The sequence below is a fragment of the Myotis davidii genome, unplaced genomic scaffold (genome assembly GCF_000327345.1).
Source record: "Myotis davidii unplaced genomic scaffold, ASM32734v1 scaffold41, whole genome shotgun sequence".
NCBI lineage: Eukaryota > Metazoa > Chordata > Mammalia > Chiroptera > Vespertilionidae > Myotis > Myotis davidii.
Genome location: NW_006292344.1, coordinates 732,341 through 758,235, shown reverse-complemented (window position 1 = coordinate 758,235; position 25,895 = coordinate 732,341). Strand labels below are relative to the sequence as shown.

The window sequence follows — 25,895 nt, the reverse complement described above, 5'->3', positions numbered from 1 at the left end:
CCTCTAGCCTCGAACCAGAACCTCCAAATCCGAGACGGCCAACCTAGTAGAACCACTAAATATGCCGATATGTGGAAAAATATTATGCTTTGAATGCTTTGTACCGGCGAGGGGAGGCAAAAGTCCCGCAGAGCTGACATAGAGTCCTCCCCTGCCATGTAGCAGTGGTAAAGTCCGAAGCTCAAATTCCGAGAATTGAGCTCTGTTGATTCTTAGAACTGGGGTTCTTAGAAGTGGTGATGCAAGAAGTTTCTAGGAAAGGCCGGACACCAGGTGATTATTGCTGTTGCTGCCGCCGCTGCTGCTGCTGCCGCCGCCGCCGCCGCTGTTGCCGCTGGTGCCGCTGCCGCCGCCGCTGCTCATGATCATTATTTTACCTTTTAATTCTTTTTTTTCCGCTCTTGCCAAATGCTTTGGCTCCAAGTTTCCTATGTGTATCTATTGATATAAATGTATATATTTATTTATTCTAGCTGTCAGGTGTTAAAATAAATGCCGAAGATTAGTCCCATGTCTCTCCCACTCTAGGATATAGATTTTTATGTATTTGTTATTTGATTCTTGTTGTCTGAGTGAATCGGCCGGTTTGGGGAGGCTTTTGCCACCCTCCCTTGTGTTGTTTTGGTTTTTTAAAAGGAGGTGGAGGAGAGGAAGGAGGACAGTTAGGGGGCGGCCTGAGCAGAGAGGACGAGACAGTGTTTGGGGGGTATTTGGGGCAAGTCTCGGGGCTGTCTGGCCCTAGACCGCGGAGAGGACGCGCGCTCGCGCTCTCGCCCTCGCTCTCGCTCTTTCTGCTGCCTGCTTGCGTACGGCTTGTGATCTCGCTGGATTCGTGCGGCTGTGTTTTCCCCTCTTTTCTAGCTTGCAAACTGCCTTCCTTGCTAACCTCGCTCCTGCCTCGGCTTCCCTCCGTCCCTCCACCTTGCCCTGGCCTCTTCAACCATCCCCTTCCCGTCCTTCTTAGTAACTCCGGGAGGCGAGGAGGGAGACCGCCCGCTCGCTCGTCCCGCTGGCTCTCTTCCACCGGCCTCGGTCCTCTAGATTCACTGCCTCCGAGCCGAGATTTTGAAGGAAAAATGCAATCGAACTCCTCGGTGGCTTTTAATTTTTTTTAATCCCCTTAAAATCCGGATGAAGTATAGTTTCTACTTTTTCTGTTCAGAGCCGTGATCTTCCTAACGAGATGCGAGTGTTTTGGTGTCCCCTTTCCCTGTGTTTTGGGGGAGGTTTAGCTTGCCTGGGGGCGGGGATGTTGAATACTTTTGGAAATTATTCTTTCTTGGTTGCAGACAAGGGAGTCGGAAACACCGCGCGCTCCTTCTCCCATCCTAAGGAGAGAAGCTGATGGCGGGACGGGGATTTGGGGGTGGGAGGTGGTCAAGGGGTACGCGTTTGCACCTGCGGTGCTGTTCAGTGTGTGGGGACTCCGGGAACCTTCACCAGACAGCCTAGCAGAGAAGGAAGGTGGCGGGATTTCTTGGCGGTCGCGGTGTTTGTATTTTGGGTACTGCGTGACTTGGTGTTAGCTCCCAATGGCTGTTCCCCCTGGTTCCTAAATTTTATTTTATTTTTCCTATGGTGCAGTCTTTGTAAAATGACAACGGCGGGCCGGAAAGTGGCCAACATTAGGCTTTACGTTACCGAGGTCCTTGCACTGGGCGAGGGGAAAACAAAACAGCCCCAGCCCGCGTTCCTACGTGCAAGACCCGGGAGGAGAGAACACTTTGTGGACCTGGCCGGGCGACCCGGCGCAGGAGGAGGGGGCGCGGGCGCGAAAGGGAGATCTTTGTGAGTGATTTTGCAAAATCGGAATGTGCGGTTGGTTGGATTTGCAACCTGTGGCTCTTCTCGAGGGAGTAGGAATGGGAGAAGGCGGCGGCGGCGGCGGCCCGGGGCGGGAGCTGGTTGGGAGTTGGAGCCTCGGAAGTCGGCTGCTCCCGGCGACAGCTGGAGCGAGGGGCCAGCCCGCTGCCGGCTGTAGTGACCTGATCATGGTAAATTTCTTGAGAGCTGTGGATTGCGTTGCCTGTATGATGCTGTATTATTGGAACTCTGGCGAAAAATGGAACTGGTGTTGCAATCATGAGTTTTAAAGCTCCCCCATGAAAAAAAAAAACAAGAACACACACAACAGATTTTTAAAAGAGTGAAAAAGACCCCTTTACTGTTGTATCCCTTCTCCCAGTAGTTAAGACTTGGTGGTGGGGGTCCTGACAGCTGAGCAGTGGAAATGACCCTAAACAGTGTGCTGAAAGTCCAGAGCTGTTGACTGTGTCCCTTCTGAGAGAGCTAGCCACCTACCCCACCCCCAAAACCCCCAAAGAATTTAATCCTTATGGGTTTTTTTTTCTAGTTAGTTTATAGTTTCCAGAAGAAAAATCTTGTAATTTTTTTTTTAAAATAAGTAAAGTGAATATCAGTAGAGGCATTTTTTATTACTGGCCAGAAAGAAAAAAGTGGGGCAGGAGAGAGGGAACCAGGGAAAGGGCTGTTTAGAAATACAGTTTGTGGCTCTGAGCGATGTCACCGGCTTCCTCTACAGAGACTGCCAGTTTCCCTTTTTCTTTGCAAGGTGTGTGTGTGGTTTTAATAAATAACTTAAAAAATATAAGAGGGGGGCAAGATGCGTCAGAGAGACAGGTATCTGTTTTGCTCAAGATTTACTACCAAGAGCCTTTGGCACTGGAACAGAACCTCGTAAATCTGCAGCCCAAGTTGAAGTTCATCTGGCCCTAGTCCACACGCTATTCCTGGAGGTAGCAAACATGAGCTCAAAGGAATGAGGTGAAATCACTTTCTTGCTTTAAAATATACACTTTTAAAAAAAGAGAGAAAAGATATGTCTCTGGGGGAGGAAGAAATGGAAAGAGAGCACCAGGAAATGGGCATTCCCTTGCTCAAATGACTGCTGTTGAGTCTTCAGGCCAAAATAGAAACTTGTAGATGAGAAATATTTCCCCTCCCCCCATTTATAAATAGAAGTTTCCAATATCATACTATTTGGAAGACTTTCTAATACTGCAGGCTCAAGTGCATTGGCTGATTTTAAGGGTCCGTTGGTTGTGACAATAAGGCCAGAAGCTGTTTGTGAAAACTAGGCAACCTGAAAGAGAAGGCAGCCAGAGGAAGGGGGAATTCTCCAATTGGCCTTACCTCTGTGCTCAGTTGGGAAGGGTTTTTATCCCATGCTTTCTTGAAAAGACCTTCCAATTCTTTCTGGGCTTGGTGGACAGGGGTGGGACTCTAAACTCTTAAGCTGTCCTTTCCTGAGCCCTGAAGAGTTCCAGTTATTGGTTGAGTAAATGTTAGCCATGACTAGATGTCAAAATCCTTCCTTCCCTCTCTCTCCTGTCCGGTAGCCACACTCACAAGCCACTTGGTTATGAAAAACTTAAGATTCAGAGGAGGTGGTGTGGCAGCGCCACCCCTTGGTGGGTGAGACTCTTGTGTGCACAAGTCAAAGAATTTGAAAAATATTGTGAAATGACCTTATGAGGAATTTATTTTTTATTTTTTTTGCCTTTAACAAGCAGATATAAAACTAACTTTTTAAAAAGGGACTTTGCAGTTGATCTCTCAAATGGGAAGAGGAAAAGTTGATTTTCAGCTAGGATGGTGTCGTATAATCAGCAAAGTAGTTCTAATGAGAGAGAGAGAGAGAGAGAGAGAGAGAGAGAGAGAGAGCGAGAGAGAGAGAGAGAGAACCAGAGAGAGAGAGAGAGAGAGAGAGAGAACCAGAGAGAGAGGAAGGTTGCCTAGTTGGCTTTAAGCAAGGGAGTTCTCCTGGAGGAGGTAGCCCCCTTCCCTTCCTTTCCCTTTCGACTTGACGTCTCAGAGCACCTGAATTCTGTTGCCTATCTGACATTGAGATAAGAAGGAATGCTTTATTAGCAGTGTTAAGATCCATAATGACTGGAAGCCCTGTAGTTTTCCTGGCGGTGATGGTGGTGTATGCGTGGGGGAGGGGGGAGAGATTTGGGAGTGAGGTTAGGGGATTGCTGGGGGCGATGGTGTTCTGGTCTGTAGCTTGGTTTGGAGCCCAACCGGAGTCGAAGTTAGTGTGGCGCATGCTGGTTCCCTGCACTGCGCAACAAGTGGGAACGCTGCAGCAGTGATCCCAGCGAGGGTGCTGTGTTGTGGCAAAGCGGGCGGGCTTCTCTTCGCCCCATGGGAAGGCAGGAGAGGCTTCTCCCAATCCTCTTCGACTCCCGGCCTCAGATCAGTGGCCCCAGCAAAAGACCAAATTCGTCCCCTCTTTCCCACTCTCCCTGATTTTTGGGGCGCTGTAAGCCTGGGTGGAACCCTGCAGCTGAGCTCCAGGGACTGCTTTCTTTGTGGGGATCAGGGGTTTATTATAGACTTTCCTTGCTGGTCGACCAGTGTTTGACAGGGAGCTCTGCTAAATGCCATGGAATGCCATTCTGTTCTTCTTTTTGAAGACAAGTGCACCCTTGCTTTCCCTTTTCAATACATTCAGCCTTTCCGGCTGAAAAAAAAAATGACAGTCTACTCCAGGGACTCAGTTCCAGATAATGTGTTGTGGTTGCGAGAGGCGTGAGCCTCGCGAAGAAAAGAATTACATCTAGTAAATTAAATGTTTTCCAGCTTTGCCTGTGATGGCAACTCCCTCCCCCTAGCAGACAAAAAGTGGAGGGGGGGGGGAAGGTTGAGGGTAGTCGGGTGTGGAAGGTTGTGGCCGCCAGTGATTTTCAGACGGACCGAGTCTGCCACCTAGTGATAGGTCTTGCTGAGATTCCAGCTTTGGGCGGTGGGTGGACCGCGCCACTTCTGGTCTCCAAGTCTCCCAACCTGGTACTAGGTCTGGCAGGGAGGACAGGCTCCATTGAGGATGTCACCCGACATCCAAAGTTTGGGTAAGATGGATGAAAATTATAAAGCCTCGGGATGCTTACCCGATCCAAGATTGCTTAGTGATGGGCATCTGCCTCCAAGAAGAGAACCGTAAAAGAACTCGAACTCGTTTTGATTACACTACCTCCAGATCGCGGTTACCTCTCCGGGTGAGGGGCTGGGACTGAGGGGAGTTGGGGGATGTTGGTAGCGGAGGGATGCCATGGGGGCTCTTAGGACATACAACTCTTTACAGTTGAAGAAACAGGCCTGATGAGGGGACCTGTAATGGTGAGACACTGACTTAGTCCAGGCCGGATTTTAAGTTTCTGAATTTCCAGGTTAGTGACTGAAAGTCAAAGGTAAGCTTACCTCCGCTCCTTTGAGGTAAGCAAGAGAAGGTATGCAGTCAGAGAGCCTTAATTCCAACCTCTCAGGTCACTGTAGTTGGAAATGGTTCTCAGCTGTCTTGGAGGAATTGGTTTATAAAGTATGGCCTAAGATTTTCAGTAACTAACACGAAATACCTACAGTTGTGCTGAGGAGTGTGTGTGTGTGTGTGGGGGGGGGTCTCATTCCTTGAGGGGGAGGGAGGCGTGTATTAGGGAGTGATTAAGGCCCAGTCCCTGGACATGCGGAGATGCATCTTGCAGCACCTGAGGCTCACATTTAGATCCTGAAATTCCTCTCTATCCTCTTCTTTCTAAACTTTTCTAAGTGGCTTGGAGAGAAATCAGTTGTGTGGGTGGGTCGTATAGACAGGCAGAGTGTAATCCTCATAGAATTTGTGCCACAACCGCTTCATAGCAAACTTTTCTTTCTGGGAGTTAAAAACTTAAGATGGCAAACGTGCGTCGGTGTCCTGGCGGCCCCTAGCGACGGCCGCACGCACAGCCTCAGGAGACGCTGTCGTCTCCACCGCCCAGGTCCCCGGAACCGAGTTTAGCCTCTCTCACTGGGGGAGTTGTTGGAGGCCGTGTCGGAGAAACGCGCCTCTGTTCGGGTTGGAAATGAATCTGGGGACGTGTTTGAAGAGCAGTCAAGTTTGACTCATCGCTTTCCAAGGACAGTTAGTGCCTTCCATCTTCATTAACGTGAATAAAGACCTTGGCTGACTTCTGTCCAGATCGGATTTTTAAAGGCATTGTTTGCTTGGGGAGATCATGCCGCTTCCCTCCTCCGCAGGCCTTTTTTGCAGAAGCCAAGCGGATCCAACCAGGATGACCGAGATATCTTTGCTCGGGGACGTGGTTTGCTGGCATTGTCTGCCGGACCTTTCTGGAAGGCTGTCGCAAGCTGGGAGCATGGGGAGCGTCCCTTCTGCAGCTCCTCTTCAGATCTTGCTGATAAAACACATCTCTCTGTTTTATGGCATTTCCTAGAAGCTTGCAGGCTTAAAAGAGCGCTTTTGTCAGAAACGTGATAGAAATGAAAGTTAGGACATAATGTTCCTGAACACCTCGGTCACCCAAAACGACTGCCGAGGCTACCGCATTATCAAATTGGCTTTCATCTACTGTCGACTCCCCACCCTCCCGTCCCCCAGCGAAAAAGCTGGAAGAGAGTCCCGCACTGAACAGAAACAACTCCACAGTTTAACCCCATCCCCTACTGCGGGACCACTGTGGCTGGACCCGAGCTGTTCCCTAGTAGAGATGCTACGTAGAAAGGGAGCGCTCCGCCGGCAGGAACCACGATGCGGGTTTCACTGCTCAGCTGCACCCTTATTAAAATTCCTCGTCCCTGCCCCTAAACAATGCTTTACACTTCCACATGCTCCTTTGGATTTCTCAACGAGTTATTGGAGTTATTCCAATAATTGGGGTGGAGGACCGAGTTCTCCAGCTCCCGAGACTGTCGAAACTAGGTCAATGGGAAGGAAGAAGGGGCGGGGCGACGAGGGATTGTTGGTATCGAGCCCTGGTGGGACGGCTCCCTCTAGTGTTCAGCAGCGGTGAAACATGATTACGGTACTCCTAATTTCCAATAAGTGCATTTACTTAATTTTAACCTCTTTTTCCGGATTCACACCCCGTCCCATATTAAATCTCAGCCTTCGCTTCTACCAGTATTCCACCGGGCGAAGGAATGAGAAAGCCTCAAAGTATGAGGCTGCAGAGGCCCAGTCTTGAACAACGGACCTTAACACCGCCTCCTTCGCTGACGGGTGGCGCGGTGCTGGGTGTCGCCAACGCCAGTTTTAAGACCCAGCTGTGGCTTGCAAGGCTGCGTCTTTAGCATCCCCGGTACCCCAGCCCCCCAAAGTCCCTCTTAGAGCCCGCTGCTGAGATAAATAGGAGATAAATATAATTCCAAGGAAGGCTACGGGAAGGCGCGGCAACCTTGGAGCGCGCGCGCGGCGGGGTCGGCGTCCGGGCCTCTCCTGGATCCTAACCTTGTTTCTACGGGGTTTCGGAGAAATAGAATTCGGAAAAACCGAAACCTGGCCAGATTCGGCCTGGCAGCTCTTATTCTAAAGACTTGGGGCGGAAACCCAGTCGAGCTGTGTTCCCCTACTTGCCAACGTAGGCGGAAGGGGCTTTCGGTTTAGTTTTTCTCCAACTCGGCTGGGGTACGCTGCATAGAGACCCTGAGCCCTCTACCTTTAGGCCTTGACGCCTCGCCTAACTATCCTCTTTAGAAGGATTTCGGGGCCAAGCGAAAAGAGAAAAGAAAAAAAAATGACGCCCCAGGCAAATAAACATCAGACTTGGGCAACCCCAAGTCATGAAATGGACCCGAAATCCCGAGGTCTAGACCGGCTCTGCTACTAACTCGCCTGACCATCCCCGTTTATGAAACTGTTGCGGGGAAGGGTAGGACTCGAGCTGTGAGTGCCCGGATGCGCGTGGCCGAGGGGTTTAGGGGAAAGTGTCCGTACTCCCCGCCAGCGTCCGGGGCGCCCCCACCCCGCTCCCTTCCCGGTGAATCCCCGGCAGCCCGCGCGGCGCAGGCGGCGATCCCGGCGGCCGTTGGGGGCCAGCGGCTTCCTGGAAAGTTACTTCTCGTTGGAGCCGGCGATAGGCAGAGAGTGTTCCGTGAACTCCGCTGAGCGGAGATCGACGACGTTCCGGGAATGAGAGGGCTGAGCCATTCCCCTCACTGCCCCCTGCCTTGACGGGCGTAACAGGAAAAGAAAGAGGCACACACAATGTTAGTTCCCGAGGTGCACGAAAAGTTTTATCCGAGTACAACCAAATTCAGGGCTGCCACGGTAGTCCCGCGGGGCCTCCGCCGAGCCCACGGGGACTCGGAGACAGATGGGCAGCGGTGGTGGCACAATGCCCCCGGGTGGGCAGCCCCTGGCAGCCAGGTACCGTATAGAAGGGGTGGGCTACGGGGTGGGCTTGGGTTTGTGAGCGAGAGAATGGGGCTGCCCAGTGCCCACCGAGTGTAGGGAGGAGGAAAAGGATGGGTCTTTGTATTGGCTCCCTGTCGCCGGAACATAGCCTTCCTCTCATCTCCTGTTTGGTCTGTCATTTCTGCTCGCTCTCGCTCTCTCTCTCTCTCTCTCTCTCTCTCTTTTCTCTCTCTCTCTCTCCTCTTTCTTTCTTTTCTTTGTTTTAGGGGGAAGACCCTCTTTTTTCTTCTCCAAATCCTTTAAAGGACCTGCAGTTCTCCTGAGGGTGCCTAAGTTTAAAGCACAAAGGAAAGTGTGTGTGTGTGTGTGTGTGTGTGTGTGTGTGTGTTTGCCGGGTGGGGCGGGGGGAGGAGAAGACAATCTTTAACTCTCATTTCGTGGTTTTTTAACTCTCACTTGGTAGTTACTGTGGCTGGGGCGGGGTGGGCTGGATTCAGAGGAGTCCAGGTCTGGGCCCTTGCAGTTGTCACTTTCTCCTGGACAGCTCTGATCTCTTGGTTGTTTTTGTGGAATGAATCTTGTGTGTGTCTGGTGCGTTTCTGAAGCTAGCAGACAGGTTTGCCCAGGGCTTGCTGGTGATTAGTTTTGAGATGTTGGGCAAGGCTTATTCCCCTGGAGCCTCAGTGTCCTCCCCCACTAAATCAGGGCTTTTATGAGGATCAGATACAATAATGGACTGGAAGGAGCTGAGTGGTCTGTAAAAAACAAACCAAATGCTAGTGGTCCCTCCACACATGCACCATCTAGAGGGAAGTTCATCACCCACACCCACCATAACCCACATATTCACTAATTGTGGAACCTCCTGAGACAGAGCTATGTAGGAAGGAGTGGACTTAATAAGGACATGGACCTCAGTGTGTGTGCATTTATTTTGGGACAACCCAGGCAGGGGTTTAGGGTGAAAGGGGCCCAGCCCGGAGCTGGCTGATAGTAGACCAAGGGGAATTGTTTTGTTTGTTTCAATCCGAATCTGGAGTGAATCATTGACAAGTGTCAAGGTGAAATGGAAAATCTGGGCTTCCTGTGGTCCAAAGGTGTGTGACTGGAAATCCACAGGAGAGCTGGTGGTTGCAGCTGGCTGGAGGACAGCCTTAGTTATTACAGAAGTGTTTAAGGATCTCTTCCATGAGAGAAGAGGAGCGGGTTTATAAATAAACCTCACATGTGCCTTCAACATTCTTTTTCAAAGGAGACCAATCATTGAACTATTGTTAGGATCAATTTAGTGTATCTCTCTTGCCCATTTTGAGCTAGAACGGGGAGAGGAGGAAATAGGTTCTTTTGTCTTTTTCTGTCCTCTCCCTTCCCCCATTTTCTTCCCCCTCACCCCACTCACTCACATACACACCTAACCTTGAAGCCGATGAGATTGAGTGACTGGCACTTGGGACCACAGAATTGTCAGAGTTTTTGGTTACAGACTCAAAGAAACCTCTCATTTTAGTGCTCATTTGGTAAGACTCAGCAGCCTGGAATGGGGGCAAAGTGTTTGTGTGGGGGGAAGGAACTTAAAAATGAGATTCACCCACGTCAGGGTGCTGTCTTGCATGTTCTACAGCACGTAGGCTGGTTTGGAAAGGGTCAGGAATTTGAGCCAGAAGACCTAGGGCCGGGCTATTCACCATCTATGTGGTCTAACAAGACCTCCCTGGCCTCGGGCCCCTTTACCTGGAAAATAACTAAGGCCTAGGCTTTTTTTAAAAGCGGGTGGGGAGGAGGGCTAAGATAGTTTTTTTGTTGTTGTTGCTCTGCAGCCCATATACTGTCATAAACGAGAGTCTTCCACCTGTGCTTTTAAATTATTTTGTTTTAAAGAAACCAATTTGGAGAAGGTGCATATTTCATTAATGCTCCCTGGCCAGTTCTCAGCTAAATCAGACAATTAAATCTTTTCACCAGCAGGGGGAAGCACAAACTTGCAAGATTGTGGTAGTATATCTTGTCTTAGACCCAGGAGGGAAGGGAGAGGAAACTTTTAAACAGAAGGCAAAGATCCTTAAGAAAAGCATAGCTAGGCCATTGCAGGTTGTATTCTGCAGATTCTGTATTCAGTACTTCAGTACTTTCAGACAGTCAGGAAGTACTGCCTGGCTGTTTTGTCCTGGGAAAGCCACTTGACCCCGAGACTCAGTTTTGTCACCAGTGAAATTAGGGAAAGGATATTGACCCTGTTGGCCTCGTGGAATCATTCTAAGACTTGAAAAAATAATATTTTAGCAGTTTCGAAAAGCGTCCAAAGTTTTTAGGTCCCTGAATGATCATCCTTACTAATACTGATTTTTTTTTCTTTCTTTACATGTTTTCTTTCCCATAAATGCACTGGCTTTGGGGTAGTGAACATTGTTTCCATTGAGAAAGGAAACATATGTGTATATGTATATGTATGTACTGTATCCCCAGTACTCAGGGTATAAACATTATCGCAGGGCTTCGGGTGCCTGTTGTTTTCATAAGAGCAGAGCTGGAAAAATGCTTCCTAGCTTATAGTAAAACCGCACCAGCTGGCAGGCTGCAGCTATCAAAGTAAAACTAAACACGTGTGTTCTAAAAAAAGACCATAGTGGACAATCTTACATTCATTAAATCAATTTCTGTTTATTTGTTTTTTCTCTTCCCTGCAGGTTTTAAGCAAAATTTTGGACTGTGAATCAAGGCATTGGGTAAGTAAATTGAACTATATGCCTTAAGATTTTGTGGGGAAACTGTTTCTTTTGAATTTGCCAATGCATATGTTTCTGTGAACTTTGCCAGTTTTCATTAGATGAGGTGAAGGATTGCTGATTCCTTCTCTATCACTCCCAGCCCTCATCCTGTACCCCTGCGTTAGACTATCTTAACACTGTTGTGTGATCATTCGTTCCCCAAATTATTTTAGTTCAAATTGATGTAGCCACCTACTATGCACTAACAATGTGCTAGGTGCTCGTCAGAACATTGAGATAATTCTAAAGCCTGATAGAGGAGAAATGAGATACTGATGAGAATAGCTACAATTTTTCAGAACCTAGACGATGGATCAGGCACATACCTCTAATTTTGCAACTACATAGGTATTACTACTCTCATTTTGGGAAACCAAAGCCCAGAAACATTGAGCAACCAGCTCCAAGTCACACAGCTCAAAAAAGGTCAAGCTAGTATGCTAACCTTCAAAGCCTGGTTCTCTCCCCTGTCACACACTCACTGCTTCTCAATGCTGGTAGAGTATTTGATATGTGGGAAAAACACTCAACAATATTCATTCCCTCCCCCTTTTCTGTAAAGGGCTTTCTATTCTGATTTGTTGGATAAAAATTATTCTCCCCATTTTACAGATGTGAACAGTAATATCCAGAGATGGGCCACGAATTATTTAAAGACCAAACACAAGGGGCCTCAGTTTGCATCCCATGCTAGCAGGCTGAACTACCTGCTCTCATGCTCCTGGTAAGCAAGAAGCAGGTTCTGGTTAACTAATAGGATTTTGACCCCTTTTTGCAGGTGAAGACAAAATGGCCTCGCCGGCTGATAGTTGTATCCAGTTCACCCGCCATGCCAGTGACGTCCTTCTCAACCTTAATCGCCTCCGGAGCCGGGACATCTTGACTGATGTTGTCATAGTGGTGAGCCGTGAGCAGTTTAGAGCCCATAAGACAGTCCTCATGGCCTGCAGGTGAGGGTCTGGAAAGGAAATTTAGATGAATATAAGGGGAGTGATGGTGCTGGCAGCGAACGAGGTGGAACATGTGGGCCCCTTGCTATGTTTGGGATCACATCTGATTTGTGTCCAGATGTCCAGCCTGGCTGGGTAGCCTCCCAGAAAGGGAATGAATGCCCACACCTTTCGAGAAGAAAGCGTTTCTATTCTGTGGGAATAGAGGGAGATGACATCACATACTATCTCAAGAAAGGATGTGTTTGGAGCAAACATGGAGAATAACTTCAGTTCACATGTGAAAAAAAATGAAAAGTGAAAGAGATTTTTAAAATATGTTAAGCAAGCTAATTTGAAATATTTTGCTCTTCTATTCCATAATTGTATTTCTTTTATACCGTGGCTGTATTTCCATGGGTAAGTTAGTGAAAGTGAGCCAGCTATTTCTTCATATTTGTCAAGGATTTCAAGTGTTCACAGCAATTTTATATTACATTATCTCCCTGGATCTTTGTAGTGGCCTGTGTCATGGATGGCATGATTGCCTCCATTATGTAGATCAGTGGTTCTCAACCTTGGCGCACATTAGAATCACCTGGGAATCTTTTTAAAATCCTGATTTCTGGGCCTCATCCTCTGGTAATTCCGTTTCTTTGGTATGGATGAGGCCCAGAAATCAGGATTTTAAAAAGACTCCCAGATGATTCTAATGTGCAGCTAAGGTGGAGAACCACTGCTTTACATATTCATTCTTGCCTCAACCCTGTACGGTAGATACTATTGTTTTTGCTTTGCAGATAAGGAAACTAAGGTATAGAGAAGTATCTTACCCAAGGTTGCATTCCTTCTTACTGGTGGAAGTGAGGCTCACTTCTGCAATACAGGAAGAGTACACTTGAGGTGGCAGCCCTAAATTTTGGCTTCTGAGTGCTCTTTCCTCAGCCAGACAGCATGGTAACTGGAGGCTTGGCTTGGACCTTCTAGGAATACTGAACTTGTGATAGTCTATGGGATTTTAGAAAAAATCAGTAGAATGTAGATGTAGGCATCATTTTATTGATTTATCATCATTATTCAACTTAATTTTTAAAAAATACAATAAGAGTTATAAGAAAAAGAGATGGAACAAGGAAAAGGCTTATCTCAAAGATATAAAATAATAAAAAATAGTTACTGCAAATGAGTGTTAAATTTAACTCTGGTCATCTGTGCAGTTATAACACTAAAAGGAAAACAAGTTCTGGGACTTGGAGAGAATCACTTAACATCTTTGATCTTCGTTTCCTCATTTGAAAAGAGGGAGAATGATAGTATCTACCTGGCAAGGTTGTGAAGAATAAATATAAAAAGTGCTTAATGACTCACTGGCATTTGATAAGCACTCCGTAAATGGCACTATTATTAATTGCTGTGGAAGTTTTGGGGGTAGGGACTGGGGAGAGGGGCTGCACGTGATGCTGACTGTAATTGATGAGAGTCTATACACGCCTGCTATACTGAGACATGTGTTTGTTTTACAGTGGCCTGTTCTACAGCATCTTCACAGACCAGTTGAAATGCAACCTGAGTGTGATCAATCTGGATCCTGAGATCAACCCCGAGGGGTTCTGCATCCTCCTGGACTTCATGTACACATCTCGGCTCAACCTGAGGGAGGGCAACATTATGGCCGTGATGGCCACAGCTATGTACTTGCAGATGGAGCATGTCGTGGACACTTGCCGGAAGTTTATCAAGGCCAGGTGAGCTGCCACTAGGTGGAAGGCTGGGAGATGAGAGGGATCAGAAGGGATGAGAAACCCTGGACATTGCATGCATACAGAAAAAAAACATAATCCTCTGTAATGTGCCACAACCTAAATTTCCACTATTTTTGCCCACTTCTGCCCTTATGAAATCCTGTGCTCCAGCCAACTTGACTCCTTACTGCTATCCAGACAGGCCTTGTGCATCCTCACCTCTGGCTCTCTCCCATTCACTTGACACGCCCTTTCCTCCCACCTACCCTGTAAAGCCATGCTTGGATGCCAGCTCCTCTGTGGATGTTTTTATGATTATCACTCACCTTTTTCTTCTGCTCTTCCTCTCTGTTCCAAAGCCTTTGCTTATCCTTTAGATTTTTCTTCTATTTTAGCTACTCCCTATCCAAGGGCTGGGAAGACATACCATTATGTAAAGGTGAGGAATCTGAGGGCCAAAGAAGGGAGGAGCTTTGTTAGAACCATTTGATTCACTGCTCTGGGGTGATTATAACCCTTGTCAAACAGAAGGGTTTCTAGCCTCTGTTTGAACCCCACCAGGAGCTGGGAACGCAGCGTTCCCAGAGCCATGCAGTCAACCTTGGACAGTCAGAAAGCTCCTCTTTATGGCGAGTTGAAATGGCTCCCCTAATATTCACTCATTGGTTCTAGCTCTGTTAACTGTGATCATGTTTGAGTTGGCCTATTTTTTGCCCACATAGTGTCCCTTCCAGTATATGCAGCTAGAACTCTTTGTCTTCTGTGGGTGATAATGGTGGCAAGATCATCAGAGCCATCATTTCTGAGTGCTTTCTCTAGGTCAGGCCCTATGCTTGGAGCGGTTAAGTAACTTGCTCCAGGTCACACAGCTGCTAAGTGGCTCAGCTGGGACTGGAAGCCAGGTCTGGCTGTTTCCGAGTCAGGGCTTCCTGCACAAGCCAGGCTGCCTGTTTTCCAAAGTCCACTTACCTATGACTCGAGTCCTTTTCTCCCCAGGGCACCAGTTTGCCTATGGCCCTCTGCCCATGTGGCACCAGGACTGTATGAATTCTTCCCTCCCTGAGCCTCAGTTCCCATATGTATAAAATGGAGACAGTAATACCTGCCTTCCCTTCCTTGCAGGACTTAGCCTGGGTGAACTGAGATAAGGGCTCTGGAAGCTTTACATTCCATAGTAATCCAAAGAATTACAGAGTCACATTCCTACTTATGTATGTGACTTAAACAGGCTCAGATTGTGTGGGTAACTCTCTTCACTGGGCCTATTTACCCAACTGTGGGCTAGATTGCTAGATTTCAAGCATTAGTGCCTTGTAATTGCAAGTGTTTCCCTACTCCAAAGCCATATTGCCTATGTCTTGCTGGCCCAAGCACAACTGTGGTTGCATAGACAGTGGCACTTGGAAGGTCGCCTGTGTAGTGGTTCTAATTTGGAGGCCGGTGTCTTCTCTTGTTTTCTCCTGCAGTGAAGCAGAGATGGTTCCTGCCATCAAGCCTCCCCGTGAAGAGTATCTGAACAGCCGGATGCTGATGCCCCAAGACATCATGGCCTATCGGGGCCGCGAGGTGGTGGAGAACAACCTGCCACTGAGGAACCCCCCAGGGTGTGAGAGCAGAGCCTTTGCCCCCAGCCTGTACAGTGGCCTGTCCACACCGCCAGCCTCTTATCCTGTGTACAGCCACCTCCCTGTCAGCAGCTTCCTCTTCTCCGATGAGGAGCTGCGGGATGCCCGGATGCCTGTGGCCAACCCCTTCCCCAAGGAGCGAGCCCTCCCCTGCGATAGCGCCAGGCCGATCCCTGGGGAGTACAGCCGGCTGGCCATGGAGATCCCCCACAGTGTGTGCCACAGCAACATCTACTCACCCAAGGAGACGGCCCCAGAGGAGGCACGGAGTGACATGCACTACAGTGTGGCCGAGGGCCCCAAGCCAGCTGCCCCCTCGGCCCGGAATGTCCCATACTTCCCCTGTGACAAGACCGGCAAGGAGGAAGAGAGACCCTCTTCAGAGGATGAAATTGCCCTGCACTTCGAGCCCCCCAATGCACCCCTAAACCGGAAGGGTCTGGTTAGTCCCCAGAGTCCCCAGAAGTCCGACTGCCAGCCCAACTCGCCCACAGAGTCCTGCAGCAGCAAGAATGCCTGCATCCTTCAGACCTCTGGCTCCCCTCCAGCCAAGAGCCCCACGGACCCCAAAGCCTGCAACTGGAAGAAATACAAGTTTATTGTGCTCAACAGCCTCAACCAGAATGCCAAACCGGAGGAGCCCGAGCAGGCCGAGCTGGGCCGCCTTTCCCCTCGAGTCTACCCTGCCCCACCAGCCTGCCAGCCGCCCATGGAGCCGGAGAACCTTGACCTTCAGTCCCCAGCTAAGCTCAGCGCCAATGGGGAGGACTCCACCATCCCTCAGGCCAGCCGGCTCAATAACATTGTCAACAGGTGATTGAAGAGGCAGTCCAGGCCTGGGCTCAGGGGTTACCTGGCAGGGTCCCGGGGGTCACTTCTGAGGGATGCAGGGGCTATCGGAGCATATCAGAGGAGTGGGATAAGTGCCTAATGATTGAATTCGCCTAAGTAAGGATGAAGATTTTTCCATAGCCAGCCAGGGAATTCCCGCCTCTGTACTGTGGGAAAGAAACTAGGTCCGGGAGTGGGGACCAGTGGAGGGCTCACCTCTGCTTCAGCAGCTGAAACTCTGTTCTTCCTCCCGCAGGTCTCTCACAGGCTCCCCCCGCAGCAGCAGCAGCAGTGAGAGCCACTCGCCCCTCTACCTGCACCCCCCGAAGTGCACGTCCTGCGGCTCTCAGTCCCCACAGCACACGGAGATGTGCCTCCACACCACCGGCCCCACGTTCCCCGAGGAGATGGGAGAGACCCACTCTGAGTACTCGGACTCCAGCTGTGGTGAGTCCCACCCTCCGACCTCTCCGACCAGGGAGAACCCCCCGCCCCCCGGCCTCTGCTTTGTGGGGGTTTGTCTTCCATTGTATTTATGCTGTTGTCATTGGTTGGGAGAAATTCCTGATGAAGACCATTGGCACCAGCTGATCGCTCCACTCTTGACCTTGTAGGGAACTAGGCTGACCAAAGCAGAAGATGGGGTGTTAGAGTTAATCCTGGGTAACAGAGAATGATCAAACAGACTTTGTAGCTTCATTCCAGAAAAAGAAGCTTGTGGGGCTGTAACTCCCAGCGCTTTCTCAGCCCCTCCGGGCCTAAACTGCAGGTGCGGGATCTATGGGCATGTTAGTGCACCTGCTGGGTCGTCCATTCTGGAGGGGAAGCATCTGAACTGATTCACTCCTGCATCTCCCAGAGGTCCTAGGGAGTCTCTAGAACAGAGTGGGTACTCAGTAAATGTTAGCTGAACTAGATTAGTTGAACAGAATTATTAAAGTTTCTGAATAGTCTGTGTTTGACATCCCCAGTTTTTACCAGATGAAAAAGTCTGTCTTCCTGCAGCTCTGGCTCTCATAATATAGCGCAGAAATATCGAATCGGGGCTGAGCCACCATGAAGTGTCATTTTCAAGTTGTTATAACCAAAGGAAAAATAAATTATTTACACTGAGAGATTTGGCACAGGGTTGTGGACCTATAGTTAAGAGAGCAGGGGCTGTAACTCCCAGCTGTAATGTCCCCGTCTGTCCCTCTGGCCATTTGCCTTTGTTCTGCACTCGAGCTCCTTCTCTCTGGGCCTCTATTTCTGCTCCCACCATCACCTGTAGTCTCCCAGCCTCACAGATCTTTGGGAGACATGAAATGCAGATCGGTGCAAGGGTGACCGTGTTTGTCATTCATCTTCCCACTGACTTCAAAGTATCATTGCATTTGATTTAATCTTACATTCCTATGCTGCTTTTGTTATGTCAGGTGCTCCTATGAAGCAGGTAGGACAGGGGTTTATTATCCTGATTTTGGAGATAGAGACACAGACAGAGGCTCAGGGACCTGAAGGGCCTTGCCAAGGGCGTCTGTGAATGAATACAAATAAAACTATGAACTGATAAGAGCAGCCAGGCCTCAGCGCTCTCCAGAAAAGGGAGAGCCCCGCGGGTGCCTTCCTCAAGCTGTTGTGGGCCATATGGGTACCTGCTGGTTCGAGCTTCCTTCTGTACCTTTGTATTCAAATGCCTCCTTTCTCCTTCTAAATGCTAAGAAAAAGAAAATCTCCACAGGCCCTTTGCTCCGGGTTCCCATGTATGTTGGGTGGGCAGGGGCACTGGGGTGGCTATGGAGGCGAGGGGCCTTGGAGCCCCATCTCTCTTGCTCCCGCTGATGTTCGTGTCCCCTCCCACCCTTTGACAGAGAACGGGGCCTTCTTCTGCAATGAGTGTGACTGCCGCTTCTCTGAGGAAGCCTCGCTCAAGAGGCACACGCTGCAGACCCACAGTGACAAACCCTACAAGTGTGACCGCTGCCAGGCCTCCTTCCGCTACAAGGGCAACCTCGCCAGCCACAAGACCGTCCATACGGGTATGGCCCTGCCCCACCCCACCTGAGCTTGCTGATTTTCCTGGGGTCAGGAAAGAGAGAGGGTTCCAGAGAAAGCAGTCTGGGGCTTGGTACCAGTGGAGTGAGGCAGAGAGCAGGCCCCATCCTGGCCTGAATGAGGGCTCTAGCCCTGTCACATCTTTGCTTAGTGGCTGGTCTACTCCATGTACCCTTCGTCTTTCCTCTGAGCTGCTCTGTTCTGCTTCTCTTCTTTTGCTAGAGTCAGAAGTGTTGATCCCACTGTTGAGGAGGAGAAACTAAGGCTGAGAGACACAAAGTAGATTTGGTTTTTGCAAAGCCAGGAAAAACACACACACACACACACACACAAAGGCCTCTTGATTTCCTCTAAGGGCCTATTCCTTATCAACTCACATTCCTTTACCGGGTAGCTTCTAATAACCTGATTGTTGTCCAAAGTTGACTCTCTCTTGGTATTTTAAACGGCTCCTTTATCCCAGAAACTTTCCATGAAGGAAGGCGCAGCCCTCTATTGGCTTCCTCTGCCTGAACACCTAATCCAGCTCAGGCCCCACCCCCTTTGCCAATGGAATCCAGCTGTAGTTGCCACAAGTGGAAAAGCATGTTTGTTCTGAAAGAAACTAGAGCAGCCTGATGGTATCTCCCTGCGGAGTGGGTTGACTAGTGAGTCAGTCTTATCCAAGCGAAGAGCTAGAAGAGCCTTTCCAAGCTATCCACATTCGCCCCTCAGGTTCCAGAGAGGGAAACTGAGGCCCAGAGAAGGAGAGTGACTTTTCCGAGTCCCACTGTTAGATGATCCTGATGACAAAGCTGGTCCCAAGGCTTCCTGGAGCCTCACTCTCTCCCTTTTCCACACCCAGCATTGTTTCTACCCCTCCCTGCTTTTAACTCTGATCAAGGGGTGCTGTTGTGTGTATGTGGGGAGGGGAGGCAGGCCCCTGGATCCTCTCTTTGACACCTTCCAAGGGACAGTAAGTCAAAACAGTCCTGGGAAAGGCAGCTTGCTTTGAAATCCAGGAGCCCGAGACTATGGTGAACTCCATTGAACACAGCTATCCTTTTTCCTTTTCCCTCGGTAATAGGTGAGAAACCCTATCGCTGTAACATCTGTGGGGCCCAGTTCAACCGACCAGCGAACCTGAAAACCCACACTCGAATCCACTCTGGAGAGAAGCCCTACAAATGTGAAACCTGCGGAGCAAGATTTGTACAGGTGAGCTGGGGGCCTGGGGAAAGGACCCCTCGGCCTGTGTGTGCGGCTGCCCAGGGGTGTGCAGCTCACCCTGACAGAGCCTCTCACGCTTTGCTCTTCTGCCCAGGTGGCCCACCTCCGAGCCCACGTGCTTATCCATACTGGCGAGAAGCCCTATCCGTGTGAAATCTGTGGCACCCGTTTCCGGCATCTTCAGACTCTAAAGAGCCACCTGCGAATCCACACGGGAGAGAAACCTTACCATGTAAGGGAGCCTTTGTGGCTACTGGTTGACCTGGGAGGGACAGGGACATGGAGGGGCAGAGCAGCAGAACTGTTTGCTCCTGTCTCAAGTGCACAGTGGGATGGTCACTGGACTTGGGATCATAGATATGGATTTGGGCCTGATTTTCAAAGACACCCTGCTTGACCTTGGCCTGGGTCTCCGTTTGCTCATCCTTAAAGGAGGGTAATGGGTATAGTGATCTGGGCCTTAGGAAAGAGGTCTGGACTATGAATCCATAAATGGTGGAGTCACTCATTCATTCATTCCAAGATGTGTATTGAGTGCTTACAGCATGCCTCAGTGCTGGGCTTGATGTCTACTGAAGACAAACTCAGGAGTTTAAAAAGGAGCAGCCAACAATAGCATTGGGAGTAGAAGAATGTGGTGACATAAAATAAAACAGAGAAAAGGACATTTCAAGAAGGAAAGGAACAGGTGGCCAGCAGCCAGCAGCCATGATCGGCCCCTCAGAATCATGGTGTTCCAGGGCAGGGACTCTGCAAATTAATGGCTTATAGGCTAATTTTTAAACATTCCATGAGATAAGAGTGGTTTTTATACACTCAAGTGTGTAAAAAACAAACAATATTTTGTGATACGTGCAAATTTTATAAAATTTAAATTTCAGTCCATAAGCAAAGTTTTATTGGAACACAGCCTTGCTTACTTATTTATGGATTGTCTGTGGCTACTTTTAACAACACAGCAGCAGAACTGAGTGGTTGTGTCAGAGAATGTAAAATATCCCACGAAACCTAAAATATTTACTGTCTGGCTCCATAGAAAAATAGTTTGCAGATCTCTGCTAGAGAGGGGAAGATACTGGACAGGCAACTGAGATATCTTGGTTATTATTATGGCCTTGGGCAAGCCCTTCCCCTCTCCCTGGGCCACAGTTTCCTTTTTCTGTGAAATGATGAGGATGCTGTAGAAGAGCAGTTTTCAAATTATTCCCTTTCAGTCACTGAGGTTCTTTGGCTCCGAAGGGCAGTACTGAGACCGCAGCCTCTTTTATCTTTCTAGTTTCCATCTAATCTGAAAAGAGAATATGGCATCACTCTACTTAGTGATGAGCACAAGAATTGAAGAATGGTTAACCCATATCACAAATGTTAGCAGCAAAATGGGGTTATTTTCATTGTCTTGTTTATTAATCCTTGAGTGAATATCTTTTTACTTGCTATTTATTCTTGGGTGTATTAGTTATCTCTTAGTACCTTAATTTTATCACCTACAAATTGAGCCCATATGAGGACCTACCACGTAGAGTTGTTGTATTAAGTAAATGAATTCGCTAAAATGTGCAGAGCAGTTGACATGTAGTAAGAGGAAAATAAATCTTTGCTATTATAATTATCCTCTAGAAGTTTAGATGCACAGGCTGTCTGAGTTAGGAGTGACCTGCAGAGTGTATTGATTCAGTTCCATACAGAGGGACCGCGAAGGCCCAGAGAGAGAAATGACACACGCAGGGCACACAGCGGAGGGTGGCATAGATGGGCCCCATTTCTCCCGAGACCAGGGCTCTTTCTACCATTGTCCTGCCCATTTGATTTGTTTATTTCTGTAAATGTATTTGCATTTTTACTTTAAAACATATTCTCTATATGAACACATTTTATTACACTTTTATTTAGAATGGTTTTACATTTATAGAAAAGTTGCAAAGGAGGTGCAGAGAGCTCCTATGTGCACCCAGTTTCCCCTGTTGTTAATGTCTTATGACTTATGTCAGTATGATACCTTTGTCACAACTAATGAACCTATACTGATATGTTATTGCAAACTAAAGTCCATATTTTATTTGGATTTTTTTTTTACCTAAATTGCCTTTTTCTCTTCAAGGATTATGTTCAGGTTACCCCATAGAGTCATTAATTTTCCTTTAAATAACTCTTCCACTAAAACCATTAGCATCCATTCATTTAATCAAAGCAAGAAACAGCTCTACCTGGTGATGCCTTGTTAGCGTACCTAAAGTGTACACACTAAGAAGGAGTCTAACTGCATTTTTAAGGCATATCCTTAGACTCATCAATTTTCATGAGTCAGTCCATTTGTCCAAATGTGTTCAGATTTAATGTATAATTGCCTAAGTATATTCTGCTAGATACTAAGAAGTTTATAAAGTTTAGTAAGGAGTGGTCACTGCCCTCGAAGCATTGCCCACCTAATAAGACAAGGCTGGAAATCTTACAGAGGTTCAATGGGAAAGAGGGATTCTTTTCATTCTAGAGAGATTCAGAGACTCCTTAATAATTAGGGGAGTTTTCACCTGAGCTGCAGTTTTTGGATAAGACTTGAACTTGTGGAGTTAAGTCAGGGAAATGCAGCTTAAGTAGGAGAGAAGTCTGGGCAACGTTTTGGAAAGCAGGGAAGGGGCATTTGCACAAAGAAGTACTGGTCCCTTAGCAGGATCCCAGATTCAGGTGGGCTCAGAACCTGGCCCCTAAGAGGAAACAGCTGCTGGATGGCTCACAGGGAGAGACAGAGCGAAGCTCCTTCTCTGGGTCTTTGAACAATGACATGTTTCCTGGGCCGATCACAGCTAACAGTTTACCTCTGGTTTTCCTTCAGTGCGAGAAGTGTAACCTGCATTTCCGTCACAAAAGCCAGCTGCGTCTTCACTTGCGCCAGAAGCATGGCGCCATCACCAACACCAAGGTGCAATACCGCGTGTCCGCCACCGACCTGCCCCCGGAGCTGCCCAAGGCCTGCTGAAGCATGGAGTGTTGACGCTTTCCACTCGAGCCCCTTCTCAGAATCTACCCAAAGGATACTGTAACACTTTACAGCATTCATCCCATGATGTAGTGCCTCTTTCATCAACTAGTGCAAATCATAGCTGGGTATGGGGGGTGGGGGGAGGGGCGTGGGGACCGGGAGCCAAGGCAGCTCCCCTTCCCCCACTGCCATCCAACATTAAGAAAATAATATTGCTTCTTCTCCTATGTGCAAGGCGAACCATGTCAGCAAAAAGCAGAATCATTTTGTACATCAAAGTGGGAGAGTATGCAAAAGCTCTGACTTGACTTAGTCTGCAAAATGAGGAATGTATATGTTTTGTGGGAACAGATGTTTCTTTTGTATGTAAATGTGCTTTCTTTTAAAAGAAGAGACTTCGGTATGTTATCAAACAGAGGGCTTTAATTTTTTTAACCAAAGGTGAAGGAATATATGGCAGAGTTGTAAATATATAAATATATATATAAAATAAATATATATATATAAACCTAAAAAAGATATATTAAAAATATGACATTGTGTTAAAGGCTCGATTTTGTATCTGCAGGCAGACACGGATCTGAGAATCTTTATTGAGAAAGAGCACTTAAGAGAATATTTTAAGTATTGCATCTGTTTAAGTAAGAAAATATTTTTGTCTAAAATGCCTCAGTGTATTTGTATTTTTTTGCAAGTGAAGGTTTACAATTTACAAGTGTGTATTAAAAAAAACAAAAAGAACAAAAAAAGCTGCGGAAGGAAAAATGTGTAGTTTTGTTCTAGTTTCCAGTTTGTATATACCTATACAACGTGTCCTACGGTGCCTTTTTCATGGAAGTTTTCAACGATGGATGGGCGAGCGCTCCATCCCTTTCTGAAGTGTAGGCAGACACAGGGACTGGAAGTTGTCACTAACAGCCTCTTTGGGAATGTTTGTCTCATCCATCACATTCTGCGTCGTGCTTGTGTTAGAACTGCTCCGGAGACAGGGTTTGGCTGTGTCTAAACTGCATTACCGCGATGTAACATATAGCTGTACAAATACAAGAATAAAATGTTGAAAAGTTGAGATGCCTTGTTCAGGGGTCTTTCTTTGTGTTGGAATCGGGACTTAAATGGGTCTGGTTTCCTCTGCTCTTACATAGTGGGGAGTGATCACTGGCGGGGGCACGGGGGGGGGGATGTAGGAACCAAAGCTGGGGCTCTATCTCCCAGCCCAGGAAGGATCACAGACTCCAGACCCTGGTTGTGAGCTTCGGTGGGGGATTTTGGATGGATCTCTCACCTCTTTTTCTGGCTGGTTCCCTCCTCTGTGTTTTTTTGTTGTTTGTTTTTCACTCAGTGTTCTAGGCTGAGCTTTGATGACTTTAGTTCTAGTCCTTTTGACACAAGTGTATGTGAGTTGATTCCTCCTCTGGGCTTTGGAGAATTTGCCCATTCTGGGATGCAAGAGGGTTCATCTTGCCTCCTGGCTTCATAAACAACTCTGCTTGGGTCTAGACCAGAGGATGGTATGAAGGCCTCTGGCCCCAGTCAGACACCTCTCAGCATCGGTGTCTTTCTGGTATCTGCTGAGCGGTGGGCAAACATCTATAGACTTGGAACCTTTATGAATGGCTGCTAGCCAAGCAAACCTCCATCACTGCAGGAGTGGTCCTTGTCTGAAGAACTCTGTGGTGAAGGTCAGCCATCTCCTCCCATGTGTGGGGGACAATCATTGTCTGGGTCCCCCTTCCAGCCTGCCCATGAGCGGATTGGATTATCTAGATCACTTATGATGTCATGATTCAGACATAAATTCATCCTAGCTTACTTTGGCACCTAGTTTTAATTTACCTAAAAAAAATGCCAAGTTTCATTGACAAGGCCAAAGAACAGGGAGGACAAGCATGGTCCTGGCCCCTGGCCCAGAGGAGAATACCTGTACACTCCCCTGACCGCGGGGCAGGGACATGAACCAGAGCCTTTCCTGAGTCCTTGTGTGGCTGGTGGCAGGATGGTGTGTCCTGGCAGCGCCTTTGCAGCAGGCCCTGAGCACGTGCTGGGAAGCTCCCGGGAGCTGACCACCCAAAGCCTGAGAGAGAGCCTCTGAAAGTCACACTCCCCTCTGCCAGCCACATGGCCTTCCAGCTCAGGTTTCCTTTGAAAGTGACTTTAAAGGACTTGCCAGCTCGAGGCCTCAGCTCACCCTGCTCTTTGAAAAGGGAGAAAGTGATCCCTCTGCTCCCATAGAAACTTGGCAAAAGAACTTCAAAAACAGACAGCTTCAGGAATGACAATTCACAGGCCCGAGGGAGGCTGGCCCTAGAGCCCCTTGGTTCCCTGAGGGGCTAGGAGTTTGTTTATATATCATTACTGTTTAATAAAGAGACTAGGGGGCCCAGGCAGACAGTGTGGGTGGCTTCAAGTTCAAACAAAAGAGAAGATCAAAGAGTGAGTAACTGTAGCCAATTGACGATCAATAACAAGTAAAAAGCAAACATCTCTAAACAGATAAGCTAGGGTAAAGGGAATAGAGAATTTTTATTTCAAAAGCCTGACGTGAATGCAACATTTCACAAACACGTAACTTTCAAAACAGCGGCGCCTGAGGTCCTTCTCTGTTTTGTGGGATTTTTAAGGGGAGGGCTTCTCAAGACCAGGGTGGTGGTTGGAGGCTAGACCCAGAGAAGAGGGGTGGTTGGAATCAAGCAGAGCAGCTTAGAAGCTGGAAAGGATGGGGGATGATAAGGATCACCTAATTCAAGTCTGTCATCTCTACCCATGAAAGGACTGCGACAGGAGACATGCAAGAACTTGCCCACTGTCCTCACCTGGTGTCTGGGGACAGAGAGTGGAGGGTGGGCTTCTGCTCCTCACTCCAATCTGAGACAAGGAAGAACAGATGCAAATGTTCCCATTTCAGATATTAGGAAACTGAGGCAGGGACTCGGCCAAGGTCACCCAGCCAAGTAGTGGCTAACTAGTCTGAGTTCAGACAACTGGTCGTTGGTGTAACTTCAATCTTTTTCTTTTCTTGAGGAAAATGAGCTATCTTTGGAATCTGGGTTCCCATTCCTCTCTCTGTGCCACTCATAGCAATAAGTGTGTTAAGCAGTGATAATAACATCTTGCATTTGTGAGGTGGTTATGATTTTCAAAGCACTTTTGTATCAATGATCACATTACATTCTCAAAGTCACCCTTCAAAGCAGAGTTTATGGGGGGATGGAAGCCGCATGCCCACCTCAGAAACTCCAGGATAGAGACAGTGCCCAAGAGTTACAATTGAACCAGGAGCCCATAAAAACACATCACACCGCACCTGCCCACACAAGCTGCTCCACCAGAAACTTTGTCTCAGTCCCTGCTAGAGTCAGAACTTGGGTAGCCATATCTCATAGCATGTGACCACTCCTCTGACCACTAATTTGACTAAGGATGGACAGTGCATCCAAGGCCAACCAACCACAGGCAGGTCTGTGGCCTATTATGTGTGGCATGTAAAGTGTTGCCTAAGGAGGGGATGCTAATATGTTGGGTCACAAAGATGGTCCTGGGAATTTTTTCTGAAACATAGAACCACCAGCCAGTCCAGTGTTTCTCAAATTTCATTCACTTGTCATCCATCTTCATGATTTTGCTATAGCAT

The 25,895-nt window shown here is 48.1% G+C and overlaps 1 protein-coding gene across 5 annotated transcripts; it reads left to right on the top strand.

The window, feature by feature from the left end:
- Positions 1 to 191: 191 nt before the first annotated feature.
- BCL6 (B-cell CLL/lymphoma 6) lies at positions 192 to 23,333 on the top strand. Of its 5 annotated transcripts, none has more exons than XM_006765857.2 (10): positions 192 to 273; positions 10,837 to 10,875; positions 11,696 to 11,867; positions 13,370 to 13,591; positions 15,055 to 16,026; positions 16,301 to 16,491; positions 17,895 to 18,062; positions 19,145 to 19,275; positions 19,382 to 19,519; positions 22,118 to 23,333. In XM_006765857.2, exons 3-10 carry the CDS (start codon positions 11,707 to 11,709, stop codon positions 22,259 to 22,261), a joined length of 2,127 nt encoding a protein of 708 aa, XP_006765920.1. In that variant the 5' UTR covers positions 192 to 273; positions 10,837 to 10,875; positions 11,696 to 11,706; the 3' UTR covers positions 22,262 to 23,333. The 5 variants fall into 5 exon arrangements, with proteins under 5 accessions (XP_006765920.1, XP_015420860.1, XP_006765922.1 ...); XM_015565374.1 differs by lacking the exon at positions 192 to 273 and adding an exon at positions 319 to 1,994 and having other exon boundaries at positions 22,118 to 22,261; XM_006765859.2 differs by lacking the exon at positions 192 to 273 and adding an exon at positions 6,678 to 8,164 and having other exon boundaries at positions 22,118 to 22,261.
- Positions 23,334 to 25,895: the final 2,562 nt, after the last annotated feature.